Source organism: Carcharodon carcharias, chromosome 20, assembly GCF_017639515.1.
Source record: "Carcharodon carcharias isolate sCarCar2 chromosome 20, sCarCar2.pri, whole genome shotgun sequence".
Classification (NCBI taxonomy): Eukaryota; Metazoa; Chordata; class Chondrichthyes; order Lamniformes; family Lamnidae; genus Carcharodon; species Carcharodon carcharias.
The window spans coordinates 81,782,854-81,795,795 of NC_054486.1; the positions used below are offsets into that span (position 1 = coordinate 81,782,854).

General features: G+C 39.3%; 1 protein-coding gene across 1 annotated transcript; it reads right to left on the minus strand.

Moving 5' to 3' along the window:
* Nucleotides 1–5,881, minus strand: faua (FAU ubiquitin like and ribosomal protein S30 fusion a). Its single transcript, XM_041214013.1, has 5 exons — nucleotides 5,730–5,881; nucleotides 4,163–4,244; nucleotides 1,801–1,945; nucleotides 848–903; nucleotides 1–314 (listed from the first exon to the last, which is right to left on the minus strand). The coding sequence occupies exons 2-5, from the start codon at nucleotides 4,235–4,237 to the stop codon at nucleotides 189–191; spliced, it is 402 nt and encodes a 133-aa protein (XP_041069947.1). The 5' UTR covers nucleotides 4,238–4,244; nucleotides 5,730–5,881; the 3' UTR covers nucleotides 1–188.
* Nucleotides 5,882–12,942: the final 7,061 nt, after the last annotated feature.

Below are 12,942 nucleotides of genomic sequence, written 5' to 3' on the forward strand. Positions count from 1 at the left end.
TTTTGACAACACAAATGTTAAGTATTTTTATTAGTCATATTAAAGATTTTAAATGACTAAGCCAATTACTCGATTTCTGAAAGTTCCAGTACAATGAGCCACGCCTATAAGAGAGTGAAGCATAGACCTCAATTCATTATTGAATCAAATAGTCGGTTTCTGATGACAGAAAAGCTCCAAAACAAAATTTAGGAATTGGAATTTGGTCCCTTCCTCTTGCCAAAGTATGGCACAACATTTACAAAACGGCGATTGTACTGCATGCGTCTCTTTGCACGGCCAGTCTTCTTTTTCCTCTTCTCTTGCTTTGCAACCTATGCAAAGAATAGTTATTTGCTGCATTAATTTATGAAAATTCAAAATACTAGTATAAAACACGAGTTTTTGTAACCAGATAAAGAAGAATACAGGAGAGACCACTGTCCTCAAAAGCATTAGGGTCTCATTAACATGTAAAGTTCTCGAGTGTTTTGTAATCACACACAGCCCACCTGCTGGTTTTGACAGGGTTATAGCTCCCAGCTGCAAAGCTAGACATCTCTGTTCTACTTAATAAAAAAGTCTTCCTCCACAAAAAAATTATTTACTACTGTAGTGTAAAACTGACTTAAAAATGAACGGAACACTAACCAAACAGTTTCACATCAGGATAGACAAATCCCAGTCAATGTAAAGATAGATTCTATTAGGAAATTGCTCACGGTTAAAGAGGTGGACAATTCAGATCTCCATCTGATTCAGTGACTGGCAGGGTTGGTGATTACTATCAAACAGATTTTATGTACATAATATACACATAATGCCATAAAGGCTACAGCAAAATCTCCTAGGGATGCTTTCAGCTTACCTTTGGAGTCTGACCTTTTACTTTTCCGGCTCGAGCAAGGGATCCATGGACCTTGCCTAACAAGGAAAGGGAACAGCACTTTTAATATACTTAAGACTATGATATCATCAAGTGATTTCCTTTCACTATTCCTCACGTCAACTTATAATCTAGTGAAAACAGAAACCCATCACAATGCTGATAAAGAAACAGACTTGCAAGGCTGATATAAATATCTGGAGGTAGATGCCTGGGCACTTCTCCATATGCCTACATTGGCAGGTATAACCGTTAGAGGGATGTTTGCAATGTGGCCACCATGCCACTTCTGAAGAGCTCTGCACTTGCTGGACAACTCAAATCACCAAATGGGCAGTGAGTGACCAAGTGAATATCTTCTCTTCAGTAAAGATGTGGAAGGCAGAAAGCAACAAGTCTCAGTTGGTTTAAGATGTTGCAACTTGCAATGAAAATTCAGAACCAAAAGCAACTCTGTGGGAGAGTATGTAATTTAACACTTAATTCAGATGCCCTGCAGAAAGGAGCTGCAATAAAAAATTAGGAAAGGAAATTGAAGTTATGACATCCTCAGTCACTTAAGGTGGAGGGAGACAACAATAAGTACAGGGATCACTTTGCTGGCAATAGTATGGTATGTGCCAGATCATTCTTCTATGTATTTTCATAAACTGGAACAGTGACCTCTATGAAGCACCTTGGGACATTTCGATGCAGTCTAATCTTTATGCATTTAACGGGAACACTAGATAATTACAAGAAGGAGAAAGGAATAGATGGCTATGCTAATAAAGTTAGATGAAGCAGAGGGAAGGCAGGTTCTTGATCACAGCATAGCCATCAGCATAGACCAGTTAGGCCAAATGAAATAATTCTATTACAATACTGTAAGCATTCGACACTACATGATTATATAGTAAAGTAAGGAGGGAAATACAAGTCAGTAAAATACATACCACCCAATAATCGAGCAACTACTTCTAGAGTGCAGTGCTCACTGATACCACATTGGCCTATGATGGCATCATCATCCAAGGGAGTGCCAGCCAAAAGGATCACTTGGTCAATAGCAGAGACTCCTTCCAGGGATTCAACATGGGCCTAGATTAAAAAAAGTTTCATTAGTATGAAACCAATTCTTGAGGTTAGCAAAACAATCATCTAAGAATCAACTTACAAAATATTCAATTTAATATTCAACTGATGCAGAAGTGACAGCAAGTGTATTTTTTGGCTAAAAGCCCAAAAGCAAACTAAAAATAATGTGTCTCAATTTTTCCTGTTAAATATAAATTTGCAATCAAATTTGATACTCCAAGAATGGTCGATTAAAAATTTTGATCACACACGGAATTGTCCACCTTAATATATAGAACAAAAACCAGAAAATACTATAATGCCCATCATAACATCCCAGTATAGTTTAACTTCTCTATTTTCTTACCAGCTACAGCTTACAATGCTCAAGAGGAGCCAAAATAATTCAGCGATGTTGGGACATTTAGATGAAAACTACAATCTACAAATACAAGTATATCTATCCTTAAAAACATGTTTAATCTAAATACCCCAGATTTGATCCAATTACTACAGGTATGCGTGTGACCTGTTGGCTAATCACAAACCACTTAACTTTCCACAATTATAAACGAAAGAACTACAGCACCGACAATGGCAATTAAAAAAATAAAAACTGCCAAAGAACACACTGACATGGCACTTGGCAAATCACTCCACATTAATTGCGCCTGAATATTCAGTCACCTCTAATCAATAATCAGTTTGTCGGGGTTACTTTGGTGTCACCATTACAGTGTACACCAGATCAATTCTTCAATGTATTATGATCTGCAGCCAATGTATTTGATTTTTCCCCCTCTGACTACACGTCAATGAAGCACTGCGGGATATTTTGCTATACTAAACAGGCTACATTAAATAAACACAAGCAGCAATTAGATTCCACAAAAATGAATTCATTTTGACTTTACATGTTTTATTTTAAACCTTCCCAACCCCTTAAGACAATTTGTTCTTTGGAACCTAAACAAGACTAAATTTGTCCTGCAGTTTACTGTTGAAGCCATCAGTTGCTGGATAAGGCAATGGTCCTGAGAGGATCGAAAATATGTCTGACAAACCTTCGAATGCCTATTTTTGGGCGTGAATCATCTCATTAAGTGAAACGGTGTTAGCACTATAAAGTGTAATATTTGTGACACCACATACAAGTTCTAGTTCTTCAACATCAAAAGAATGAACCTCTCCTAACATTGTAGGAGTGAAAATCTTTCCCTTTAAAGCCACCACCCATTCAGGTTCAATTGGCTAGCACCCACTACAAAGATCTGGGGCTGTCCCAAACTCATTTCAGGTAGGACTCCCACAGTGTGCAAGATTTCCCCAACAGTTAAATCTAGATTTAAACCAAAGACACAGATGTGACAGGACTGCATGCCAACAGATTGTACTATGCAATTCCAGCACTTCTAATTTAAAGTTAGTAAACATCAATTAGCATCTGTTTTAATTGCTGTCAGATATCACAATAAGGAACCTGTAATGCAGCTACTTCCTATCATTGTCTTCAGGTTGTGTGTTCTTACCCATCACAAAAGCAAATCAATACCCAACTTATAAACAGTGTATCTGGAAACATAAGCGCCCAAACATGTAAAACCATGGAACTGGATACACACTTCAGACTTATCAGCTGAAGATTAGTATGCCGCAATCTAAGACATGCATTCCAAATCCGATCAATTTAACTGCAAATGAATTGGGATTTTATCTTCTTCGCCCTTTCAGTCCTTTTGGTTTAATAGGGGTATTCAAAATCATGAGTGGTTTGTACAGAGTAGATTGGGAGAAACTGTTCCCTTTTCTGAAACAATCACAATACACACACCTCCTCGCAAGTTTTTCAACCCTCAGAAAATCACAAAGCTGAGGATCAATTACACTTTCTTGGCTTATGTTGCAGTTCGCCAAGGGCAAAAGAAATGGCATGATGTAGTCAAGGTGCACTGTAACTTCATACGGTACAATTGCAAATTTACACTGCTGAACTGTATTCCGTCATTAGAGATGATGGCATGATAGAAAATTAGACCTTATAAAAGAGCACATCAACTATAAACATCACAACTGGAGACTAATGTTTTCTAAACACCTAATTCACAAAAGAATTTCCTTTAAAACCAAAACATCTAAAATCTGGAAAATACTCAAGTGTCAGGTAATTGATAAAATATACAAATAAACTATATTAAGTTAAAAATTTAAACTTCAAAAGTTGTTTACCTACAGATAGCCTACCTTAATTTCCCCAACAGTCTCTTCCCCAGTCACATCAAGGGTGTGGGTGTTTTGAGCATGTAGAAACAGCTGCATGATGGTTCTAGAGGGTGGAAAAAATACAATCACTCCAATATGTGTAAAGCAGATTTGAAGTTCCTTAATTCACCTTTTTTGAACTCCAATGTAAAAATCAGTTCTTAATTCTTAAGATTCCTAATTTCCAGTCAAATAAATATGGGTCGCCGTTAGAATTGTTATGGCCCAATATGTTGGCATCGGGTCTCCAAATGAGCGATTCACCTAGTACCATCCCGCCCCTCCCATAACCCTGTACATTCTTCCTCTTCAGAAAAGTCGAATTCCCCTTTTGAATACTTAAATTGAATCTACTGCTACCACACACTGGCAGTATAATTCCAGACCTTAACCGCCCATTACAAGAAAACATCTTTTGCCCCCCACCGTCACTTTTGCCAATTAGTTTACATCTGTGCTCTCTTGTTCTTGGCCCTTTTGCGAGTGGGAAGAAAGTGTTTCTTCCTATCTACTCTGTCTAGACCCTTCGTGATTTTGAACACTTCAATCAAAACTCCTCTCAGCCTCACCTTCTCCATGGCAAACAATCCCAATAAAAGATTTCAGCAAATATATGGCTCAGACATAAACATCTATTTATTAGTCCCTCTGAACAAATTACTACTAATAAAGTGAATTTCACATTCAATGGTCATAAGAAATCAACTGGTTCAATAAAGGAAAATAAATGCCAACTTTAATTTGTCAGGCCTACTATACATGACTTCAGAGGCAACAGGGTGGGGGATCCATTTTCTCATGGCAACTAGGGATGGGCGCTCCTTTGTCAAACCACAAAGTTAAAGGCACTATATTAATGCAAATTGTCAATCCCCGCCCTCTTTCGCATGTTTAAGCAAGCAAAGGAGAAAAAGTAACAGCACAACGGCACAGACACGATGGGCCAAGTGGCCTCTTTCCATTCCATAAACATGATGAAAGCGACTATCATCACTTCAACGGGTAAATTTAAGGCAATTAGAAAACCGCTCTTCCTCTAATCCAGTCACCGACTTTTGCCAGTCTGCATTAAGATAACCGCGAATACATAGACAGCCAATGTGCACCAACTGGATTCAAACTAATAAAACATTCTTCTTAAAAACTGCAATATTCGAGATTACTGGAGAGCCGCAGGAAAACGCGACACGTCGCGCAATGGAGGAGGCTGCCGCGTGGTTGCAGATTCACTAACACAGAAGCCGGCTCCGCACTCCCAAAAATAAACAGGCCCGCAAACCGCACAGGAGCCCGGGCCTTGACCGCATGAGGTAACGCCGAGGCCCCGCTCCCCGCATTCCAGCCCATGCCCGAGGCCTGAGGTGGGGGCGGGGAAGCCTAGAGGCCGCAGGCCCGGCGCCATTTTCATCCTCGCACAGCCCGACGAGCCGCGACTCCACAGTCGGCAGCGGAGTCACGGCGAGGACAAATCCACTATTGAGGATATTTGGAGCTGGTGAAGCAGCAGGCGCTCCTTCCGAAAGCAACACATGGCTCTCCAGAAACTCACTCCAGAAAAGGCGGCCCTGGTTCAGGTGAAAACGACGACAACAACCCGCCCGTCACCTCTCAACTGGGGCGAAAAGGGAGAGCTGCTGCGCGAGCAGAATTATAACTGCGAACAACCACTACCGCGCATGTGCGCATGCCGACTGGCACTGCGCGTGCGTACATGCTGCTGAGCGCATTAACGGGACTGCGCACACGCGATCGTCCGTTTCCCGCCTGAGTTCTCGCGAGATTGGAGGAGGCGCTGTGCGGTGTAGGTGAAGGGGACGGGTACTTTGTGTGGTCGAGTTGTGAGGATGGGTGTATTAGGCTCTACCCAAACCAGACGCACAGGACTTCTTCAGATCTGCGCAGTGTTTTGCTTTTATCCTGGTTGCTCCACCCCCACCACAACACTATAAAACCCAGTAATGTAAAAGCTAAGTACTGCGGGTGCTGGAAATCGGATGCCCTGAAGAAGAGTCATACGGGCTCGAAACGTTAACTCTGTCTTCCTCTCCACAGATGTTGTCAGAGCTGCTGAGTCTTTCCAGCATTTTTTGTTTTTGTTGTGACTATGAAACCCACCATATTTCTATCTCTCGTCAGCTCTGAAGAATCATACAGACTCGAAATGTTGACTCTGTTTCTCTCCCCACAGATGCTGCCAGACCTGCTGAGTTTTTCCAGCATTTTCTATCTTTATTGGAGCAAAACAACATCCGGGATAGGTGGGAGCTCAGGAGAGTTTTGACAAAGGTGCCATGGACACAAGACAAAAGGAGAGTTAAGGACTGAGTCAGGTGCATAACGGTCAGACCGCAAAATGTGTTCATAGCAGAACAAGGGTCAGCACTCTCTGAAAGCAAAACATAAGAACAAGTTACAGTCTGGCTCTGTGTGGTGGAGGGGTTTGGGAAAAATATCAAAATGTAGGACAGAGTTCATGATCTGAAGCTGTTGAACTCAATGTTAAGTCCAGAAGGCTGTAAAGTGCCTAATCGAAAGATGAGGTGCTGTTCTTTCAGTTTGTGTTGGGCTTCGCTGGAACGTTGTAGCAGGCAAAAGGCAGAAAAGTCAAGATGGTGAATTGAAATGGCAAGATCAGGATCATGCTTGCGCTGGGTGATCACTTTGTGGGACAACTTTGCTCAGTCCGATTTAACAAAAAATGGAAAAGATTTCCATTCATGGTCATACCCAGTATTCTATTAGTTGTCTTACTGAAGCAGTTGAGAGAAGTTAAATTCACTTAAAAAATATGAAAAGCTGGAATCAGAAAAAAACAAAAATGGCCATCAAGCTCTCAAAATTGTAAAAAAAAACTCAACTGGTTTACTGATGGCCTTTAGGGAATGTAATGAATTATGAACAAGATATTCACATGCTTTAGAATATAACTTTTAGTTTTAGGAATTAAAGTGTTAATGGAAAAGCCCGGTTAAGAAACTGATAAACAACTCTAGATTAAAGGCAAATCAAGCAAATCTAGGTTTAATTAATCAATGTTTATCTTACAAAGTCAGAGTTGATAATTAAAGCCTTCTCTACAGCCCTAGTTATACAACCCACCAGCAGCGTTCAGAAGAAGACCATACCAATAGTACAGCTCCCTCTTTCTCCAGTACTGGTGCCAGTGCCCCATGAATTGAAACTAATTTAGTGCCCAGCTGCTCATACTACTTCAGCAGAACCTCCCTTAGTCCTACCTTGTCGTTAGTTCCCAGGTGCACCATTCACTTTTGTGGAATCATGCTGTACACAAATTGGCTGCTGGCTTTTACATGATACATCCCATCATAATCACTGTTATGAAGATTCCATATGCCCTCTCAGCTATTTTTTAAACATGGGAGGAGGTGGGGCCTCAGAAGCAAAATGGTTGAAAATTTTTGATTTAGCCTTGAATGACTTTGGTCAGTCAATGCTGATAATACCTCACACTCATAAAAGTAATATAAGATGGTTATTTTTTAAACTTTTTTTTAATTCAAGGTAAAATGGGGCATGTGACCTCCCACTAGTTCTGCCTGGTGACAAGCCGATGTGACTTTGTTGCTTTGGGGACTGGAGCCCAGGACATGTCCTATTGAAGCTCAAGTGCCAGATTTAACACCTGAACATGGACAAGGCAGCTGTTCTTGCTATTACAGACTGAGTTACTGATTCAGAGACCCTAGACAAAAAGGGAGATGCTTCTAGGTGAAGATGCAGGGAAACTATTGCTGTGAGCAGCAGGGAAAAAGGCTGTTTTCTGTTAGCCAGCATGCAGTGGAGCATGTTTTCTGATTGAAAAATCATAAACCATGGAAATTTAAGGACGCTGGCAAGGCCAGGAGGAGGAATCACTGGAGCCAGCCTTGCTGCTGGAAGTTGGTTTGGGGATTCTCAGAAGATGGAGGGAAATGACTTTCCATGGACACTGGATGTTATGACTCAGCAAAACAGGGAAAAATGAGTGTTTAGTTTGGGCTGTTTCCTTTAAAGACTATAGAGAGTGCAGTGTAATGTATAAATGTAGTGTGGGGTTTTCAGTCATGTTATGAAGTTAAGGGGAATATCTTTTCTGTAATTCATAGGATCAGTTGTCTAGTAAGTAGTGTTTAGTCAATGTAGATTTTAGTTTTTTGACATGGTATAAGTCTTAAAACTTGAAATCTCGTTGTGCGATTCCTTTAAGTTTGTCTCAGAGAATTCAAATCTCTTTAATAGTTACTTGACTCTACCTGGAACATAACTAACTGGGGGCTTGTCTGACATATTAATCCAGAGGCTGGAAACAAGTTTAAATAAACAAGATTTCAGTTACTTTTGCTGTATTCAAGAAAATTGCCACAAAGCTTCAATTACCGAGAGGAAGTTGGGCGGTTTTATTGTAAAGCATGTTCGCGGGAAAAGCATTAGAAGTATACTCATTTCTTTCAGGTATACAGTCTATTGATTATTATAGTGAAAACTGCTGTTCTCAATGTCTGAGTTAGTTCTAGAAACTCAGACAAAAGTTTAGAAATTTAAGAAACAGAATCAGACTTTTGTGGAATTTACTAGAGAAAAGGAAATGATATTTGATAGGTGGTTTACATCTATGAAGACTGAACAAGATTTTGAAAACCCTAGAGAGGTAACGCTAATGGGGGAAAAAAAATTAAAATAGTGTCCATTTGGGAATAAGGTTCCAACTCAAAACCATTAAGTTTATAAGATAAGGAAAGCTGCTGCAATGGCTGATAATTATGAATTGTCTCACAAGCATCTGAGTAGCAGCAGATCATTGTTTGTAAATCCACATAAATTTTAGAGACAAGAGATATGATAATGAACAGAATACTGGTTACAGTGAGGGAGATAGCAGAAATGGAAAGACATACTTTTCAGTAGTAAACAGATGGTATGGAGGAAAAATATGATTCAACATGCTATTTTTGTAATGAGAGTACGTGTGAAGGCAGCATGTCGGAAACTAACAGCCAAAAACTGTAGCATGGATTTAGAAAATGCTGAACCAGTAGGGGGCGCTAGCGACAAACCAGTAGCTTCAAATGTATTCACTGTTGGAATAGACCAGAGTTTTGAAGATTATAAAAGTTGTGTCTTCAAGTGTGAAGTATTCCCATTTTTGTCCCATATAGCAGGCAAGAAAATTAATATTCGTAGAGATATGGGGTCAGCTTAATTGTTGGCGGTGGTAGGTGATGGGGATTTACTTCCAGAAAGTTCACAGTATGAAAGTGTATTGACACAGGGCATTAATGGAGGTTGTTTAAGTACTCTGTTGCACAAAGTTAATTTAAAATGTATCTTAATTTCCAGTATTGTAGTTGTAGGAATTATGTCTAAGTAACTACTAAATATGTTGCTTTTACATTAGGCAGTGCCTTGCTGAAGATAAGGTGATGCCGTTTCTAATGGTCCCAGAGAAAAGGCAGTGGAGTTGCTAAAACTGAAAATTTTCAAGAGACATCAAATGACCCACAGAAATCCATAACTTTCTGTAATCCTGTTGTGAAAATTACTGTTTCGCGTAGGGATGGACATTGGAGCAATGGCAACAAAGGGTTAATGGCAGGTGGAAATGAGTTGAAGCTGTCTGAAGTAAACCTGCATACTGAACCCCTGCAAAAGGTGTCATAACAGATAACAGCAGTACCCAAAGCTGATGATGGAACAAAGGAAAACATTGCTTTGAAACCAAAAGACACAGCTACAACCAATAATGATACGATGGGGCTACAAGGAAGGATTAATTTTCTTGAATGTGAATTAAAACTTCAAATGATAAACTGTTGCTTGCGAGAGAAGAACTGCACAGAGCGCATGCTGAGGGGGAAGACAAAAAGCAAAAAGAATTTAAAAGAATTTTTGAACTGACTAGAAAAGAGCATCAAGGTTTTTTATCTGATAACCTTAACAAAGTCCTTAAAGCAGCCAGAGTGGATTTTACTTGACAGAAGAATGAACTGCCTGCACAGAATGAGCCAGTGTTAAATCTGCATCTCCTGGAAAAGAACACAAAGTGTAAAATCATGGAAATAAGCTTAAAGATAAAGGTACACTGTATTTAAACAGGAGGGTGACAATTTAGGTGTGTGATTCGTTGAAATTGTCTTTAGATGTGGACATTAAAAAAAACCTGTAACCATGGAAGAGAATGGAGATCAGGAGTTAAAACCTGAACACGGTGTTTCAGGAACTGTGTTAACAGGCCAACATCCTGATGATAGTATAGTGTCTGATTTTAAAGGACAAAGGGAATTACTGAATCTGGAGGGTAAGAAGTGTTATGAGAGAGGATTTATTCTTGGTTTACTATTCACACCTGCTGATACCGGAAAGCCTGAGGGATTATCATACTTCAACAATGCTGTTCTTGGCAAAGTTAACCAGACCAAACCAAGTATACAATTTTCTAAGCCAGCACATGGAAAAGCTGTAAAAACTACTCAAAATGAGAAAGGTGATTTGCTGCATCAGGTAAGAGAGTGAAGACACCAGTAGCAAGGTAAACTCTCATTGGCAAGGGATTTCAAATTCCAAGAAAAAAATATTACTATGGTGATGCTTCTTCATTTTTGAAGGGGGATGTGTTACAAGTGCGAGGTTTTATAAGATGGTTATGTTTTAAACTGTCATTCAGGGTAAAATTGAACATGTGACCTCCTACTAGTGATAAACTAATGTGACTTGGTTGCTATGGGGACCAGGAACCCAGGTTAAGTCTTATTGAACTCAAGTGCCAGATTTAACACCAAAACACAAAAGGAGAGGCAACTGTTCTTGCTACTACAGACTTACTGATTCAAAGAACCTAGACAGAGAAAGAGATGATGCTGGGTCAAGACTCATGTTATGGCACAACAAATGGTAAATCCCGAGCTGCTCAAATCCCAGAGGGAACTTGAAATGGCTGCCAAAATGGTTTGTGCAATTTGTATAGTATGAGGAGCAGATCTGAAATGAGGAAATGATGTCCCCGAATACTTGTGATGATTGTATTGTAAAGTAAACATTTATTAAATGAATAAAGAAAAACAAACAAAACACAATTATACTTAAACACATGAATGACTTCACACAGTAAACAGTACTTTAAAACAGTTTGACAAATCTTAAATTAACTGCCTTCAGAGCTAACCTTCCCCTTTCCTATTCAGCAACTAAACTTATTGATTTTAGAATCCATAGAAGTCCATTAATTTTTCCTTGAACTGTCCTCTGAGGCCAACAGAAACTGGTTCTTTCAGTCTTGCCTTGCTCACACTGTCTTCTGGGAGTTCTGCCCAGCTACCCTGCTGTCTTCTGGGAGACCTAAGCAGCTGCCCCCTCACACAGGCTTCAGTATTTCCTTAAATGCATTCCTTCCCTTTGAACTATTATTTCAACCAGTTTCTTCAGAAATGCTTTCATTCCGCAATTGATTAAATCCTTCTTTACTTTAAACTTAGACTTGTAAAACCAAACTTGCCCTATCTTTACCTTATTTCTTACACTTTTTTACAATCTGCATATAACCTTTTGAACTAAAGCAATTCAATTCAAAACTGTTCCTGTTATTTCTTTTTGTAAAACTCCAATTGAAGTTCCTCTTCGTTCAATAAAATATCAACACCACTTCTTACTGTTGGCTTTAGACCCTTGCAGTCACTCTAGCTCTTAATCCAATTGCCATATCTACAAGCCCAACATCCTTACTTCCAGTACATAAGAAAATATGCCAGGGTTATTACCAGAAGAAAAATATTACAATTTCTTGCTTTCTTGACACCCCTCTTGTTAGAAAATGAACCGTCATAATTCAAAAAGATGGTTTCATTTTCTTAATCTCTTTCCTATTAATTACTACTCATATCTATACACTATACTATTATAGTATAAGATGCATGCATTAACATGATAATATACTCAAGGTTTCAGTAAAAATTAAGTCCACTTTAACCCTTTCCCCAAGTTTCACATGTCCAAACTTCTTTATGCCTTAAACACATGATTGTGCATCCGCAATTAAGTTTTCACGTCCAGCCACATGTATAATTCGCAATTTAAGTGGTTGTAACAATACACTGCATCTAAACAGCCTCACTTTTGAGACCTTTCCAAAATTCTTAACAGTTTATGATCAGTGTAAACAAATGTTTCTGATAAATTGTTGGCAGCGTAAATTTCAAAATGTTGCAATGCCAGTACCAAACTCAGTGTTTCCCTCTCAATGCTGGAGTATTCTTGTTGATGAGTATTTAACTTCTGTGCGAAATATCCCACAGGCTTCTCAATACCTGAGTCATCTTCCTGCAACAATACAGCACCAATACCCACCTCACTTGCATCAATAGCCAATTTAAACTGCTTAGTATAATTTGGTGTTGCTAAAACTGGTACTGTTGTTAACACAGTTTTCAGATTTTTGAATGCATTTTGCCACTCTGATGTCCAGTTGAACTTCTTGTTCTTTTTTAAGAGTTCAGTTAATGGAGCAACCATGCTGCTAAAATTTGGCATGAACTTCCTGTAAAAATCACTCATGCCCAGAAATCGTAAAACTTCCGTTTTTGTTGAAGGTACTGGGAACTCGTCAATCACCTTTATTTTTGCATCTTGTGGGCCATTTTATCATGCCCAACAATATGGCCTAAATATGTGACCTGTGCTTTTGCAAACTCGCTCTTAGCTAAGTTCACCACCAACTTAGCTTCTTGTAGACCATCAAATAGTTCTCCCAGATGCTGTAAGTGTTCCTCCCA